Source organism: Ostrea edulis, chromosome 8 (genome assembly GCF_947568905.1).
Source record: "Ostrea edulis chromosome 8, xbOstEdul1.1, whole genome shotgun sequence".
NCBI lineage: Eukaryota > Metazoa > Mollusca > Bivalvia > Ostreida > Ostreidae > Ostrea > Ostrea edulis.
The window spans coordinates 62,620,160-62,637,103 of record NC_079171.1 but is presented as its reverse complement, the minus strand read 5'-3'; the positions used below and the strand labels follow the sequence as shown (position 1 = coordinate 62,637,103).

At 35.5% G+C, this 16,944-nt stretch overlaps 2 protein-coding genes across 2 annotated transcripts; both read right to left on the bottom strand.

The window, feature by feature from the left end:
* Nucleotides 1–279: 279 nt before the first annotated feature.
* Nucleotides 280–2,207, bottom strand: LOC130049248 (uncharacterized). The gene is made up of 4 exons (XM_056146627.1): nucleotides 2,141–2,207; nucleotides 1,529–2,046; nucleotides 1,152–1,369; nucleotides 280–561 (listed from the first exon to the last, which is right to left on the bottom strand). The coding sequence occupies exons 1-4, from the start codon at nucleotides 2,193–2,195 to the stop codon at nucleotides 339–341; spliced, it is 1,014 nt and encodes a 337-aa protein (XP_056002602.1). The 5' UTR covers nucleotides 2,196–2,207; the 3' UTR covers nucleotides 280–338.
* A 10,560-nt stretch (nucleotides 2,208–12,767) lies between these two features.
* Nucleotides 12,768–15,310, bottom strand: LOC125662507 (cartilage intermediate layer protein 1-like). The gene is made up of 4 exons (XM_048894752.2): nucleotides 15,220–15,310; nucleotides 14,488–15,107; nucleotides 14,165–14,388; nucleotides 12,768–13,050 (listed from the first exon to the last, which is right to left on the bottom strand). The coding sequence occupies exons 1-4, from the start codon at nucleotides 15,272–15,274 to the stop codon at nucleotides 12,819–12,821; spliced, it is 1,131 nt and encodes a 376-aa protein (XP_048750709.1). The 5' UTR covers nucleotides 15,275–15,310; the 3' UTR covers nucleotides 12,768–12,818.
* Between the last annotated feature and the right edge of the window lie 1,634 nt (nucleotides 15,311–16,944).

The window sequence follows — 16,944 nt, the reverse complement described above, 5'->3', positions numbered from 1 at the left end:
TATCATGCAGAGATTCATAGGCCCTAGTTTTAGTTTTAATGTGGAAATTATGCCGTTTCTATTACTTAAGTATATTTCCTCTTACTATTAGGAAGGAACGGACTGTCTCGAAATGTTTCTTTGGGAATGTGTAGTGCTTGTTTGACCTCTCTATCCGTCTCTCGCTCTGTTTCTTTCTCTGTCTTTCTCTGAATGAATTTATGTAGTGTAATACAGAAAATAGTTGCTTAATTGAAGCAAACTGCAATAACGCTAATACCACAAATACTTAACAATAGATGTGACTGCATCTTTCTTTAATGATAAAAACATTACGAAAGACACAATATATTATCTTATTAGTTGCACTTATATTTCATCGCAATTCCAACATCTGGATTCATTTTGTAATCACTTTCAAATGCATTTTTTCCAGTGTAACAACCGTAGACAGCATTCTTTTTCTTGTCTATGTACACTCCAGACTTTGGTCCATAACTACTTCTTGGGTAGAATGTACCACTGAAAGAAGTGGCAGTAGCATTGATGGTGTTGCTGCTCTTTAATTCGTCAGAAACAGACCTGAAAAAAAAAAGAATGTACCAATCTAAATTTCAGTGTTGCTCATCTGAGAGGTTTAGAATTTGATAGATGAAATATGAAAATACGAAACAGTGATCAATGAAAGGTGAAGATAACGAACAGCGATCAATCTCATAATAACTCCTATAAGCAATACAAAACAGATAGTTGGGCAAACACGGATCCCTGGACAAACCAGAGGTGAGGTCAGGTGCTTAGGAGGAGTAACCATCCCCTGTCGATCGGTCACACCCGCCGTGAGCTCTATATCCTGATCAGGTGAACGGAACTATCCGTAGTCAGACTCAGTGTGCCAAGAACGGTATAACAATCAGTATGAAACATTTCAGACAGCATTTGACCCAATAATAGGTTATATTGGCAAACTAAAACGTTAAAACGACCACAGAATAAGCGGTATGCTTACTGTTGGAACCCCTGCATCATTAACTTCAGTCTGCTTGTCAACAGCCTGCTTCGATTTAAAAATTGACCATAAGCAGAACAAGCTCTTGCACATCGATTCGGTTGAGATATGTAAACACCATATGCAGGTGACAATGGAATATTGCTACATAAAATATACTTGCATGATAGTGCATCCTATTCCCTGTACTTTGAGAATCTCTGCAGACAATGCAGTAGGGATTTCTTTATTAGAAGAATCGTATACCGGACATCTGAATTCAATACAAGCTGCATGTCTGTCTTTTATGGTTCCTTTTATAGGTGCAATAAATGTACCAAACCAAAACCCTGTTTTCTTGTTGTAGCTTTTGCCGATAATTCCAATTGATGTAAAATTTGCCTGAAAGAAGACTAAAATTTATTCATTGAATTTGTTTAGTTTTACCTCTTCCTTTACAATGTTCACTCTCAGCACAAATACCACCACCACCAAATATCAACGCTGTTTTCAAGTAGATTGAACGTACATTGAATAAATCGGTATTCATTAAATACATACCTGTATTTGCACTTTGATAAAGCATGCCTGCTTGACAAATGTTGGATACCAAGAAGTCCTGAAATCATATTTCCTCGCTAGTATATTTGTCGAAAGTTTTCCTAAAAGACCATTAAAATGGAAAGAAAAATATTGCAATCTTTGATTGTAACAATTTTGTTTGTTGTCAAATATCGGACCAGTTTCGTTAGAGTTCAGAATTTGACTAATATCAACAATGATTAAATCACGATTTTCAGTCACATTGTATGGAAAATGATGAGGTATGTTTTGCATATGTTGTGGTACAGCAAGTGCTCTTTCATCTTTAGTCTCTGCTACGATCTTGCGTTCTCCTTCACAAGGGGTAGGCATGCAAACATACCCATTTTTGTCGGTTACAGACACACTAAATACCATGTTTTCGCCATTAGTGGGAGAAATTACGTAGACTTGAGCAGACGGCGTGGGAGCTGTGAAATGAGGGTCGTTGAATACTTTGACTCCAGCATAGCAAACAGTTGAAGTATCTTGGAAGACTTCAATATAGGAAAGAAAATAAAAATTTGAAAAAAATCAAAGTTTTGTACATGGTAGATATCAAATCTTACTTTCTCTGCATGTATACTGTACCTTCAGAAGTCCTTGCACCACTGAACGTAGCAGCAATGAAGAATAGAACAAACATTTTTCATCATGTGAATTTATTTGTGAATTTCCCTCTTTTATATATACAAGAAAACTATGTGTCAGCTGTATCTTAAAATCGACACATGTCGTTAATTTATGTCAATGAAAGATATTTACACAGGATTCAACTCTTGCAAATCTAGCAAAGTTTATGGTTTGTCCATAGATCGATTATTTCAAAATATCTCTATTTCTCTCAAATGTAATTTCTATTTTGGATCTTTAGTGTTAAGATGCATAAAATCATGCCATTTGATTTTCTGATTCAGAGTAGGATAAACTATATTATTGATAAATATATGTCATCGATAAACAAATGAATCATGAATACAGATTATTTCAGTGTCGTCCCACTATTTGTAATTTTGATGCTCGAAGAATACAAAATACACTGAAATTATGTAAAATACTTGAATCTGATTGGTGAAGAAGTATTTATAAGACATACTTCCCTCTGAGAATAGAAAGCATGCGTCCAAGGGTGATATTATCTAGCAACGGATAATATTACTTGACAACTGGTGATACTATAAAAATATCACATGCGTCAAATTTATGAGCGTACGGTTTGTTGTGGCTTGTTAATCGAAACCGTTGGTGTTTGTAATAAACGCGAATACCTACATTGATATACAAAACATCGCATGATAGTGATTGGTCAAATGTTAACATATGTACGTTTTCTTCCTTTCTTCCTTTCTTGTTTATATTACATTCAGTATAATAAAACAAATATTGCATGTAGTTGAGGGTAACATTGACAATGTTTACTCCTCGAGAATGAAAATGTTCTCGGGATGAGAGTTGAAGATAACCAACAGTGATCAATCTCATGACTCCTATAAGCAACTCTCTAGAACCCCTTTGCCAATGTCAGCCACAACATCCTTGGTTGAAGTGGATTCAAGTTTGTTTAAGTGAAGGGTCATGCCTCCTTTGAAGGGGATGTAATTAACAAAAAGTGAAAATTAGATGTTGGTGATTTGAAATCTCAAACCGCTAGGGAAATTAGGGAAATACAATACATGGTAATATATAGGAGAACTATTTATAAATCTTCTGGATAACAAGAGTGCAGTAACATACCAGCAGTCATAAGTAGTGTAAATCCAGTTTTGTTCAAATTGTGGGGATTGAGGTTCTAAATGGATTAATATATTAAAAATCGTTTAAAATCTTCTTACGAAAAACAATGGTATGATGAATCATATTGATATTCAAGCATTTCCAGATTGTGCATATTCAACTCTGTCCAAATTGTGGCCCCAGGTCTAGGGTGTGGCTGCACTGTGGATACAATTTTAGATAGGAATATATAATGAAAATCTTCTAAATATCAACAGATAACTACAAATCGCCAGGTAGTGCAAGTTGTAGTATCTTCAAATCGTGATCCCCGGGGGTAGGGTAAAGCCGCAATAGGGGATCAAAATTAAAGTATCACATGGGATATACACTCGACTAATTACTTCTTCCGGAGTAAAATATAAGCAGTAGCTATTCCAACAATGCAATGTCTCAAGAGTATCGGATCCATTAATTAACTAACACTAAATGAAGGAAGTAAAATGATAATAAACGTGTAATTTACAGTGTAGATACCATCTAGCAATTTTGCATCTCATGTAAAATGTTTTGGTTCATCCTTTCTAAAATGTTACAATCTCATTTTTAGTGCCATTTTACATTTCATTTATGCATGAAATAGCTCAGTGAAAATCTAAATTATACACGCGGAAGGTAAAAACAGGTACCTCTTTTCTTAGTTTGTAACTGACATTATTGCTCCATTGAGAATCTGCTCAGAATGAATATTTTATTTGTTGTAGATACACATCTGGTAATACGGTAGCGAATGACTAACTGATAATATTGATATTTGCTATCCATAATCAACAAAGAATCAAGTAGTGATATAAAGTAGTTACATGTACTTTACAACATGTGTGCAACATTGAAAATAAACTTGAACATCTGTTCATCTCCAGAGAGGGTGTTTCACTTGATTTATGCTTCACGTTGAATAAATAAGTATTCTATTGAATGATGTACAACATTTGCTCACGGACATGTCTCTGCGTATTTTGAAATTGCGTTGAAGTCCATGATGGAAATTCTTAACAATATCAAAAGTAAAACAGCACTAAAGATCCCGATCTAACCACAGAAATACAGTTTTTGCTCTGTTGATGAATTACATTCATTTCACTAATAAGATTATAAACATGGTTTTGATTTTAATCATTCTTGAAAAACAATTTGATTTTAGCAAGTTACTGAACGTATAGTGTGTCAATAGAATCTACCTCCAATAAAATATCAAAGTATGCTGCAGCCTTCAAATCGATGTTTAGCTATATATAATATATATTACTAGTAATCGTTTTGATTCATATGTCGATTCGATATATCTAAGTTAACTCAACTTAAAATACATCAATGCAGTAGTAAGTATAATGATAACCATAAAAATGTTCTCATGTATACATATTGTATTAAAATGCTTACACATGCTCTACGTGGCGTTTGTCTCAACTGTTTTAAGTGTCATCTCATTCATAAAGACTAGTCGCAGTAACTCAGTGGTAAAGCGTTCATGTCTTAACTGAGCGGTCGCGAATTCGAGCCCCGCTCGTGCCTCGGTCTCGTCAAACCTAAGACGTAAATATATATACATATTTATGTAGCAACATCAGATTATCACCTGTATGCAAGGTGAATATAACGAACAGTGATTAATCTCATAGCTCCTATAAGCAATACAAAATAGATAGTTGGGCAAACACGGACCCCTGGACACACCAGAGGTGGGATCAAGTGCCTAGGAGGAGGAAGCATCCCCTGTTGACCAGTCACACCCGACGTGAGCCCTATATCCTGATCAGGTAAACGGAATTATCCGTAGTCAAAATCAGTGTGCCAAGAACGGCTTAACAATCGGTATGAAACACGTCAGAGAGCATTTGACCCAATACAAGGTTGTATTGACGAACTAGATCGTTATAACGATCATAGAATTTGCGAAATGCTGACTTCAATCGAGACTGTTGAAACCACTTTACCAACAACTTGTTTGTCAGTAGCTTACCTCGATTTAAAAACTGACTATACGCAGAACAAGCTTTTGCATATCGAATCAGTTGAGATATATAAACACCATATGCAGGTGATAATGGAATATTGCTACATAAATATGGGAAGTTGACGATGGAGAAACTGAAATCTTCCCGTTTTTCATACAGTTGAGTTTTCAGTTTGCCGTTAATATCTACTTTCAATAAAATATCTCAGTATGAAGCAGAAGTGGACGACTCTGTGGTGTCCTTTATTTCGAGCTCACAGGGATATATCAAATCGACATATGAATGAAAGCTATTATTATTAATAGACAAAACGTCATCGATATATCTAAATGTCGAATTGAAGGCCACAGCGAGAGAATTTTTCTTCTCACGTAGAAGTTTTTGAATAACTCTGCTTCAGATGAATATAGAAACAGGTCAGCTTACAAAGGAGCACAGTTCGTGTCCATTGGTATTCCAGCAAAGTGTTGGAAGACCTGATCACCAAAGGCCACGAAGATATTGTGAATGAGGAACTCTAGCATATTTTTTATTTCAATTTCAGAGTACTTGTGCGTGGAATCAGAGTGGTGTTTAAGAAAGTAAGTTTTTGAATGACTGATCACTAGATATGAATATTTCCGTTTACCGTTTTTGTTGAAGAAGCAACTGTCTATGATGTCAAAAAGTCTAGTCTTTAATTTATTGTGAGGAGTGGTCGTGTATAGTGTTGGTTGGAAAGTGATAGGTTTTAATGTTAGTGTATATAACTTTTATATCTTTTTACAGATTCGATATTGAAAACGAAGAACAAGCTGTTGTTTATGGAATCAGTTAAAGACCCAACTTTAAGTTAACACCCCAACTTGTTAGCCGTCTGTCAATGAAACATTTAACAATGTATCTCAGGTGGGGTGACATCTGCAGAAAACAATAACAGCCAGTACCTACAGCCATTCTTTAGATATTGAGAGTTTTGATAGCATTAACCTGTCCACAACTGCCATTTTCTCGTAATTGAATTGTTTTTTAAAAGACCCCTGAACAACGCAATTTTAATATAATTGTAAGTTTCCCCTCTATATGCATGTATTATAATTAAACAATCAGAAATCAAACAATAATTTGCCCATCAATTTCTAAAACTTATAACTTATTGAAATAATTTATATCTTCAAAATTGATGAGAGTTCTATATTTATAAAAGAAATTATTCATTGAGCCAATGACTGAGAGTAAAAGAGAGAAAGAGGGTAAACTCTGCCATCTAGCCATAAGGATACAACGATTATACAAACACCATGCCCACAGAAACACTGCAGACGGCCCTGAGACCCTTCCTGTGTACATCAAAAATGTACACAGCACCCATATCTCTTGGCCAGGTAAATTCCAGGTAAATAACAATGACCATAGATGAGCTCCACCCACATCCAGTGATTTGTGAAGAAAACGTAAAGTATTATATTTTGGTCTTCAAGAGAATCATATGAAAGAGCTTGTTCTGCGTATGACCAGTTTTTAAATTGAGGCAGGCTGCTGACAAACAAGTTATGTTATGAGGATTTCAATAGTCTCATTTGAAGGCAGCATTTCGCAAATTCTATGGTCATTATCATGATCTAGTTTGTCAATACAATCTATATTAAGGTCAAACGCTGTCTGACGTGTTTCTTATGGATTTTTAGGCCGTTCTTGGGACACTAATGTCGACTACGGATTACCCCGTTAACCTTAACAAGACATGGCTCGTGGTTGGTATGATCGGCCGAAAGGAGATGTTTACTCCTCCTGGGCACCTGCTCTCATCTCTGGTATGTTCAGGGGTTTGTGTTTGCCCAACTCTATATTTTGCATTGCGTATAGGAGTTATGAGATTGATCACTGTTCGTTATCTTCACCTTGCATGCTTAATCACTTGCTCAATTCTGTGTTTTGAATTCGTTACAGGAGTTGTATGAGATTGATCAATATGCGTTGTCTTCACCTTTCATATCGGTTGAGATTGTCCTTCCGCCAAATGCTCGGCATTTAGAAGTGAGAATCACAGCTCATTCGGATATGACTTTAAAAATTAAGGTCCTGTTTCGCGGCAGGTGTTGACATGTTGAAGAAATCTCACTGAGCTTTAAGCATAGGTACTTCACCTACGGATGATGAGTCTGCCAATATACCGAAATAATCTTGGAATTATCAGGTGAATGCAATAATCTCAATTATTGGAAAAAAGACAAATATTTGCAAACGTTAGAATTTTTGTCATTTACAGAGACCCTAGAGAGGAAATATATGAAATGTGTATTCATTACGCTTTAACACATCGAAGGATTGTAGACAATCTTTTGTGAAAATATTCAGTGGTTCATATGTTAAAACGTCTTATGTTAAATTTCAACAAAGACTGTAGTATTTCATAAACGAAATGGAACAAAAAACTATGCAACATCATGCAAAAAATGTATTTCTAGATATGCAAATGAAAATTGTTTTAAATTATTATGATCCATGTTTTGACAAGATCTTTCCGAGTGCTGACCTCGTGACAGTTTTACTGGAAACACTGTGTGCCCATTTACCCACCAACTCTTTGATCTATGCATACATGTATATGATTACTTCTAAGTGTTTTACACATGGTCTTATGCAATAAATTTAGCCTGACAGGCCCTTATTAATTTACATTTGATATATGAACTCGATGTCAAAACTTACCGACGTCATTGTTTTCTTTTTAAGAGTGTATGCAGATGGTACACAAATCAATACCAATATGGATACACTGATTTGACTGCGGATAACTCCGTTTAACTGATCAGGATATGGGGCTCACGGCGGGTGTGACCGGTCAACAGGGGATGCTTACTCCCCCTAGGCACCTGATCCCACTTCTGGTGTGTCCAGGGGTCCGTGTTTGCCCAACTATCTATTTTGTATTGCTTGTAGGAGTTATGAGATTGATCACTGTTCGTTATCTTCACCTTGCATACATTAAGCATAGTAGTTTGGAAACAAAAAAATCAATTATTAGAACGTATGTACCTATAAGAAATGTTTTTTTCAGTTTTGAAAGTCTTTGAGTCCAATTGGAGTGTGAATAATTTCCAGCTAGACGAAAAACTAGATACTGTAATTGTCTTGAATTTTCTTCACAGCACCATCCTGATAACTTTTCACAATAAATTTGGTGCTGTGCTTCACATGGAATCTTCACTTATTGTGAGTTTGAACCTTGCTTGAGAATGACTTCCATAATTCAAAGGTGTTATATTACTTTTCACAACAACAGATTAATTAAGGTGGGATGTGATATAAAATTTCATTGTTAATACACACTTAGTTTTTAGAATATTTCTCATTTTGCAGAGGACATTTGAATTATGGTTATGAATTGAAAGTTTTTGTTGTCAATATTCAGTAATTACTATTTCTTTGATACTCAAATATCATAAAATATTTGAAAAAATACATAAGCTTTGAGGAAGATATTGGATGAAATTCAATTGTCAAACTATCAAACAAAAAATTGATTGTGAATACATATTGAGAAAGAAAATTCAAATTACTCTTGAAATTCACAAAAGATTACTTAATTTTTGGTTAGCATAGAAAAATTACAATTTTCTAAAAGCTACGGAGATGAACGTGTTTGTTCTTGAATGAAATATATATTATAAATCTAACCCTAATCATAAGAATATTTTCAGTGATTTTTATCTCCGAAATGCTAAAACTTTGCATGATAATTTAAGAAATCAGTAGAGTCTTCATACATATTTCTTCAATATCAAAAGCTGAAGAATAGGAACAATAATCAATCTCATAACTTTTATAAAGAGTAAAAAGAATTAAAAGTTGGGCAAGTACGGACCCCCAGGATACACCAGAGGTGGGGTCAGGTGTCTAGGAGAAGTAAGCATACCCTGTCGACGAGTCACCCCCGCAATCCCATATCGCGATCAGATGAATAGAGTAATCCGCATTCAAAATCAGTGTGTAAAGAACGGTCTAACAATTGGCAGGGGACACTTCAGACAGTATTTGACCCTACAACAGGTTGCAATGGCAAACTAGATCTTTATAACGACCATAAGATATGCAAAATGCTGACTTTAAACAAGACTGGTGAAACCCTTGTAACACCAATTTGTTTGTCAGTAGCCAGTACATGAAAGATGAAGATGACGAATAGTGAAAAATCCCATAAGTGCTATAAGCAATACTAAATATATTTGAGCAAACACGGACCCCTAGATATACCAGAGGTGAGATCAGGCACCTAGGAGGAGATAAGCATTCCTTGTCGTCCTGTCACACCCGCCGTGAGTTTCATATCTTGTTCAGGTAAACAGAGTTATCACTGTTAAAACCCCTGTATCATAAACTTGTTTAACAGTTGCCTGCCTCGATTCAAAACTAATCATACGCAGAACAAGCTCTTGCGAAACGAATCAGTTCAGAAATATAACACCATATGCAGGTGATAATTGTAAATTGCTGCATAAATAATTATAAGTTGACGATGGAGAAATTGAAATCATCCCCTTTGTCATAAATTTGATTTGTTAGTTTGCCGTTAATATATCTTTTCAATAAAATATCTAAGTATAAAGCAGCAGTGGACGACTCTGTGGTGTATATCGAATTGACATATGAATGAAATTATTATTGTAATTTATTAGACTGCGGATAACTTCGTTTACCTGATCAGGATATGGGACTCACGGCGGGTGTGACCGGTCAACAGGGGATGCTTACACCTCCCAGGCACCTGATCCCACCTCTGGTGTGTCCAGGGGTCCGTGTTTGCCCAACTATCTATTTTGTATTGCTTGTAGAAGTTATTATTATTGTTGCAATTTTGTCCCGATTTGGCATTTCCATGACTGAAAGTTTATGGACAATAAACGACGAAGATGGGAAGATGTCATGCGAATATAAACAAGCTGTCATTAATCTTTTCCACGTGAAAGATTAAGACAACAAACAGTGACCAATCTTATTAATCCCACAATCAATACAAAATAGTTGGACGAACTCCTATTCTCAAATTCTTAGATATGCTGACATATAGTCGTTACAATCCCTTATTACTTCGGTATGGGGCATATGAATAACGATGATTTAAAAATGATAAAAGTTCAATGCTGCACTTTAAATGAAATCTATTTTGAGGCAGCATTAAACTTGAAATCATTTAGCTATTGATCTTAATTCTAGAATTGTATTTTGAAAATTTTACAGATATGAGATGTGATGTCATGCTATAATTTCATTCAATTGTATTCTTGTTTTGATCCTCCCCTTACTCTTGTAAAAGGCCTTAGAGTAATCTGTTTCATAAAAGGCGCTATATAAATTTTCTCATAATTATTATTTTGTTCACATAACAAACTGGAGTGTAACATACAATTGCTACGGTTAAACAATGACACTTAAGTTGACTACGACCGAGCTAGCATAAATTATCCTCATAGTAATTTCCCTAAATATCACTGACACTTTATCTATGGAAACATCAAGAGACTCTACTTAAAAACAAAAATTCAAAAGCAGCTAATGAAAAGTGCTGGGAACAAATGCATAGTCGAGCTAAAATGCTATAATTTAACAACATATCACCATTCATCAGTAGATTTACAAGGGTTTTCGACACTCCAGTAGTTATAAGTCAGAAGCTGCTCAACGCACTTTTCAAGAGTCTATATATATCTAGAGTATATATACAAAAAACTCATTGCTCGGTATAACAGATGCACATTGGTACTGTTTATATACGATGGTATCATTTATGCAGATAAGTAGCATGGAACGTTCAGATAATGGGCGATTTCAAGGTCATACTATTTTCATGTATACTATTGATAAAAATGAAGAGCAAAAATGAAATGTGTACTTATTTGAAAAGCCCTTTAGAAGAATTTTTTATATGTATGCAACTAATCATTTTTATCAAACACGGACAAAACATCCCCCAGTTTTACAGCTATAAGAACCTGTACGTCGTGACGATCTTTTTCATTTTGAAGGCATATGATACTGATCATTTTCTTAACAGAACTGCGTGGTATACAAGGGAGGGCTGTTTGATATGTAATGTGTATTGTACGATATCTCGACTCAGATAGTGAAATGAACATTACATCCCTTCAAAGTATTCTCCGCGGTTTGAAATACATAATTTTAATATCTGAATCCATTTCTGAAATGTGTTACGGTACGCTGATTTAAGTAGACCTCTGAGGCACTGACGGATGGCTGAGCCAAAGGATTATTGATACTTGTAACGATAACCAGATGAAAAGGTTTTAAGCTTTGGAGAAAAGAAAAAGTGTGGCAAGATGGTAACCTTCTCCGACTTCAAAAATAGCTTCACAATCTCAGATGTATGTGATGGAGCATTATCATGAAGTAGACGAACATGCCAAAATCCCGACACGGGTCGTCATTTATGATAATATTTCTTAACCCTTTTTAGTATAACATCTCGGAATTACCGAACTGTAACACTTTTGCCCTCCTGCACCGGAATGTGTACGGCTATACCATAACATGAGAAGAATATGCAATAAAGAACCTTCTGTGTGCTCATGGTTCTTTTGCCAATTACAGGCCTTGTACTGTGTTTAGTTAGCCATATTTTGTTTTCAATTTCTCTTACTGATTCAAAATAGTAAACCCGTTTCGTCACCAGTAACAATCTTTGCAAATTGTCTCTGATTGAATTTGGGAAACATTTTGAACAATTACTTAGCAGTTTGTACTCGTACCCTTTTTGGGCATCTGTCAATATATGCAGCATTCACCTGGCAGAAATCTTTGTACTTTCAAAATATGCTTCAAATTGAAATGCACCCGCGATAGCGATATGCCAACAGGTTTGGCAATATCACAAACCATGCCATCACTTTCAATTATTTCCCTAACTTTTGAAACATTTCCCTTGCCTGTTGCAGTCACAGGTCAGCCAGATTTTGTTACATATTTGACAGACTTTGTGCCAGTCAGAAATGTATTTCTCCACCTATGAAGTGTTAGTTAGAAATGTCTTTCTCCACCTACAAAGTGTCTCATAAGATACCCTATCAGGCCCATAAACTTTCCCAAATCAGTAAAAATATGCATTACCGAATGACCGAGTTTTGTGCGAACTTTTATATAAGCTCTAATCTATTCAATATTCTCAAACCGTTTCCCAGCCATTTTTACAATTGTGGTGAACGAATGGCTCTATTGAAATAACTATAAGATTAAAACTATGTGAAGCTGAATACTCGTGTTTATACCGTTGGAAAGGTATCAAATAGTGCTATGCAAGAGCATCATCATCCAAAACATCGTGCAAAGCGTTATCGCGCTGTGGTGCATTACACATTACATATCGAACAACCCTCGTAGCACCATATCATATTTGAAAACAATAAACATGAAACACCTTTCATAACCATTTTACTGATAAAAATGGTCTACCCAAATCTAAAATGCCCTCTTGTAATGAAAAGAAATTCAACGGCAATTGTGAACATGTATTTCTTTTTAAGGAGTGCATTTCTATAAATGTATCACTGACAGAGATAGGCCAAAGCTATGCCGACTCCAGGATTCATTTCGTATGCGCTCTCAAATGCATTCTTCCCAGTATAACAACTGAAGCGAGCAACATCCTGTGGTTCTTTGACGTTTTTATAGATTCCAACATTTGGGCCATAGTTGCTGTTAGATGTCAACGTTCCCCAAAATGTAGTGTCTGTCGTGTTTAAAATCCCTTTCTGTGAAAGCTCATTTGACATAGACCTACAAAATAGCTTATTCAATTTGTTAAACATCATAATGTTAATACATATGTGAACAACCATATGATATAGAATATATTGCGGTTATACTTACTTGGTGGTAATACAAACACTCAAAATTGTTTCCCTTCAGCGGTCATATGAATGGAAATTGATTGACTAATTGTATATTGTTTTACTTCCCTCTCGATAATTTTTTACGCATATAAAAACGTCACCATTGCCAGTGAAGGGCTGAAAATTTTACACCTATAATCAGTGCTTTCGGCTTTTGAGCAGCAAGGGATCTTTATCGAGTCATACCTGCTGTGACATGGGACCGCGATTTTTGCGGTTTCATCCGAGGGTCAGACCCATTTAATCGCCTCTTACGACAAACAAGGGATACTGAGAACCTGTTCTAACACGGATCCCGCAGGAATGAATGGAAAAGAGATATATTAATTAACAAAACGTCGTCGATACAACAAACTATCTATATCATTTCCCTCTCATGCTGTACTTGTATGACACAATGCGTCATTTAAGTTATTACTGTTATTAGTATCATTATCATCATTATTATATGTAAAAGTTCATGAACAAATGTTACGTGGTGATAATTAAAACTGATAAATAGATAAATTAACGAGCGAATTTTTAAGACGAAATGTAATTGATAAGAAATAAAATGATGTTAGTTTCACCATTGTGACATGCATATTGTGTTTATGTTTCTCTACTTAATATATATACATGATCCGCGTTTGATCAATGTTTAAATCGAGGCAAGCTACTGGTGATTTAAAATCTAATCACACGCAAAACAAGCTTTTGTGCATAGAAACAGGTGAAAAACATTTACACCATATAAGGTGATAATGGAATATTGCGACATAAATATATGAAGTTGGCGAAAATATACTGAACGCCGTTTAATTTATTGCCATGTTTGAATTAATTACAAATGTTAAAACAGTTTAAGTATATAAATGATGAATACGAGAGAGAGAGAGAGAGAGAGAGAGAGAGAGAGAGAGAGAGAGAGAGAGAGAGAGAGAGAGAGAGAGAGAGAGCGAGAGAGAGAGATAGAGAGAGAGAGAAAGAGAGAGAGTATTAAATACTAGGTATTTTACGTGAGATTGCAGGAAGATCCAGATGGCAAAGCAATGGATGCATTCAGAAATGTTGGTATGTCATCATTGAGGTCATTAACTGCAGGACATCGGAATTCTACGCAAGCAGCTTTAGCGGTTCCCGAGTTGATACCTTCCTTTGGTGATGCGATTGCAGTTCCATACCAAAATCCACTTACTGCATTCACACTTTCAGCAACAATACTTGTGGAGAAAATACCAGTCTAAATATACAAATGGTAATGGTATTATGATGTACATCTTAGCGTACAAATATGCCCCTTTACCACAATAATGTAATGAGAATTACACAAAAAAGTTACCTGTATTTGGATTTTGATAAAACAAGCCTCTTTAGCACCAAATGATGGGTACCAGGATGTATTGGGGTCATACTCCTCCGCTTCTGGATTTTCCTCCAACTTGTCCGGCTCTCCAAAGAAATGGTACTTGAAGTGAAAATAATCTGGGGAAGAATTTTCACAGAATTGCTTCTCGATTTCTGAATTTGCATATACTGGACCCGGTTGACCAAATAGTGAACCAAAATTCTGAACATTTTGCACCTTTATCCCTCTTTGTTTATGCAAAATACTATATTGCATGGCAATGTGAAGATGCTGTTTGTCTTTAGAAGCAGCAAGAGCATTTTCTCTGTCTGTCTCTACTAAGAGCAGAGCGTTTTCATAACAAAGTGTTATAACGCATGCGTTTCCATTCTCATCGGTTTTCACCTTGCTATAACCAATATAACTGTTTTCTCTCTCCGTCAGAGCATAAACAGGTATATCAGATGCTGGTCTATTCAGAGATGGGTTTGAATAAACTCGTACGTTTAGGAAGCAAAGGTAACGCGTGTCTCCTCCAACAACTGGGTCACTTGACAGTTCGGGCAAGGATATTAGAACATTGTCATCCAGGGTGAAATTGTGGTGTCCTAGGACTATAAAAACAAATTATATAATTGATGCACCAACACATTGACGTTTTCATGACAAAAATGAATTAAAACCTGATTATAACATGACAAGCATCAACCTCTTATTATCAGTTACCTTCCTTTGCGCTGAACATCAGTGCAACGATGGAAAAATATGCGTGGTACTGCATGCTTTACTAATGATTCTTTGAGAGGCAATTTTCCTGATGGATCGTTTATAACAACGTAATTTTATGGTCTGAGAAGCAACATATGTAGAAATGTTAAATGCTACATCTGAACATGTTCGTATAAACTTTCTGAAATTGACGCCGAGTGCATCTATAATCTCAATAGCCAAATATTTAAACAATGAATGTTTTGTCGTTATGAAAAGTGATGTAATGGTAGCCATCAATTCCATAAGTTAAATTGCGTACGTAGTAATATAAAATCGAACCCTAGCTTTGCTGTTATGATGTGAGAGTCCCAACCAAAAGGCTACTACAAACAGCTAGCTTGCTACAGAAAATTAGAAGTGCAAATAATCACAAAAATATATATGTAATAAAAAGATTGTTCTTTCCACTCATGGTGGTTGTGTGGATTACCTCCTAACGTTAGCTTGTGTATGCATGTTTGCACATTTCTTTTAATCAATGATAAGATAAGGGACATTTTATCAGAATAATTTCTCTCATTCTCTAAATATGTCTGAAACGACATTACTTCCAACTTGGGTTAAATACTTCAACTTTCCATCTTTCTCGACTTTTCTATATTAAAATGTCAGTGAAAAGGTGAAAATAAGTAATGCTGATCAATTCTAAAAAAAAAAAAAATGAAAAAAGTAACAATAGGGCAGATACGGACCCCTGGACATACCTGAAAGGTGGGACCAGGTGCCTAGGAGGAGTAAACATCCCCTGATGATCAACACATCTACCGAGAGCCCTGTATCTTGACCAGGTAAACGGAATAATCCGTAGGCAAAAATCAGTGTGCAAAGAATGGAATATGCCGACATTAATTCTTCATTAGCATTTAAAGTAGCATTTTCAATGCAATTAGGTTTACACCTGAAAGTATTAAATACAAAGCAGCATGCGCATTTTACATTGTTATTTCAAATTTCAGACATTTCGGTTGAGCATCACTGAAGAGACATAGATTGTCGAAATGTGCATCTAGTGCATCAAAATTGGTACCATATAAGTTTTACATTATGACCCCTGTGTCGAGATCTCTGCTGGTGGACTGTTAGTCCCCGGGGGCCTCTACAGTCCAGTAGCTAAATACTTCGTTACTAGCTTGAAAATACGGATGTATATTTAATTGCTGTTATAGAATTTAGAAATTAATTTCAAAATTAAGGATTATTTCCCTCACACATAGCTCTTATCTTTGAGCGAATTTGACTCCACTTTTTTGGCACACGGGTTTTGCCTATAATAGCTCTAAAACGTCATTGTTATTTCGGATTTCAAACATTCCGGTTGAGCATCACTGAAGAGACATACTTTGTTGAAATGCGCATCTGGTGCATCAAAATTGGTACCGTATAAGTTTTACATTTTTACACTTGGTTTAAAATTCTAAATTTGATCTTGTATCATAGTTAACAAGGAAATGGAAGATAAGTAAGGTGAAAAACATTGTACTCTACTAAATCACCACTCATCAATTTTGGGAGAATTATCAGCGACGATTTCTTGTCGATACATGTATTCTAATTTTGCATCTTTTTATAGTTTCCAATGACAAGTTGAAGGAGAGGGTGGGTGGGTGGCGGCGATGAATGCAATTGAATATCAAATTTAATGTTTTGAAAAGTAATATTCGTTCAATCAACGTGCATGGA

Excerpts from the sequence above, each read along its gene's own strand:
- LOC130049248 (XM_056146627.1), bottom strand. The coding sequence starts at position 2,195 with ATGTTTGTTCTATTCTTCATTGCTGCTACGTTCAGTGGTGCAAGGACT. Across the intron at positions 2,047-2,140 it reads TGGTGCAAGGACTTCTGAAG|TCTTCCAAGATACTTCAACT; the intron begins GTACAGTATACA and ends CCTATATTGAAG. Across the intron at positions 1,370-1,528 it reads TTATCAAAGTGCAAATACAG|GCAAATTTTACATCAATTGG; the intron begins GTATGTATTTAA and ends GTCTTCTTTCAG.
- LOC125662507 (XM_048894752.2), bottom strand. The coding sequence starts at position 15,274 with ATGCAGTACCACGCATATTTTTCCATCGTTGCACTGATGTTCAGCGCA. Across the intron at positions 15,108-15,219 it reads GATGTTCAGCGCAAAGGAAG|TCCTAGGACACCACAATTTC; the intron begins GTAACTGATAAT and ends TTGTTTTTATAG. Across the intron at positions 13,051-14,164 it reads GGATCTTCCTGCAATCTCAC|GTCTATGTCAAATGAGCTTT; the intron begins GTAAAATACCTA and ends GCTATTTTGTAG.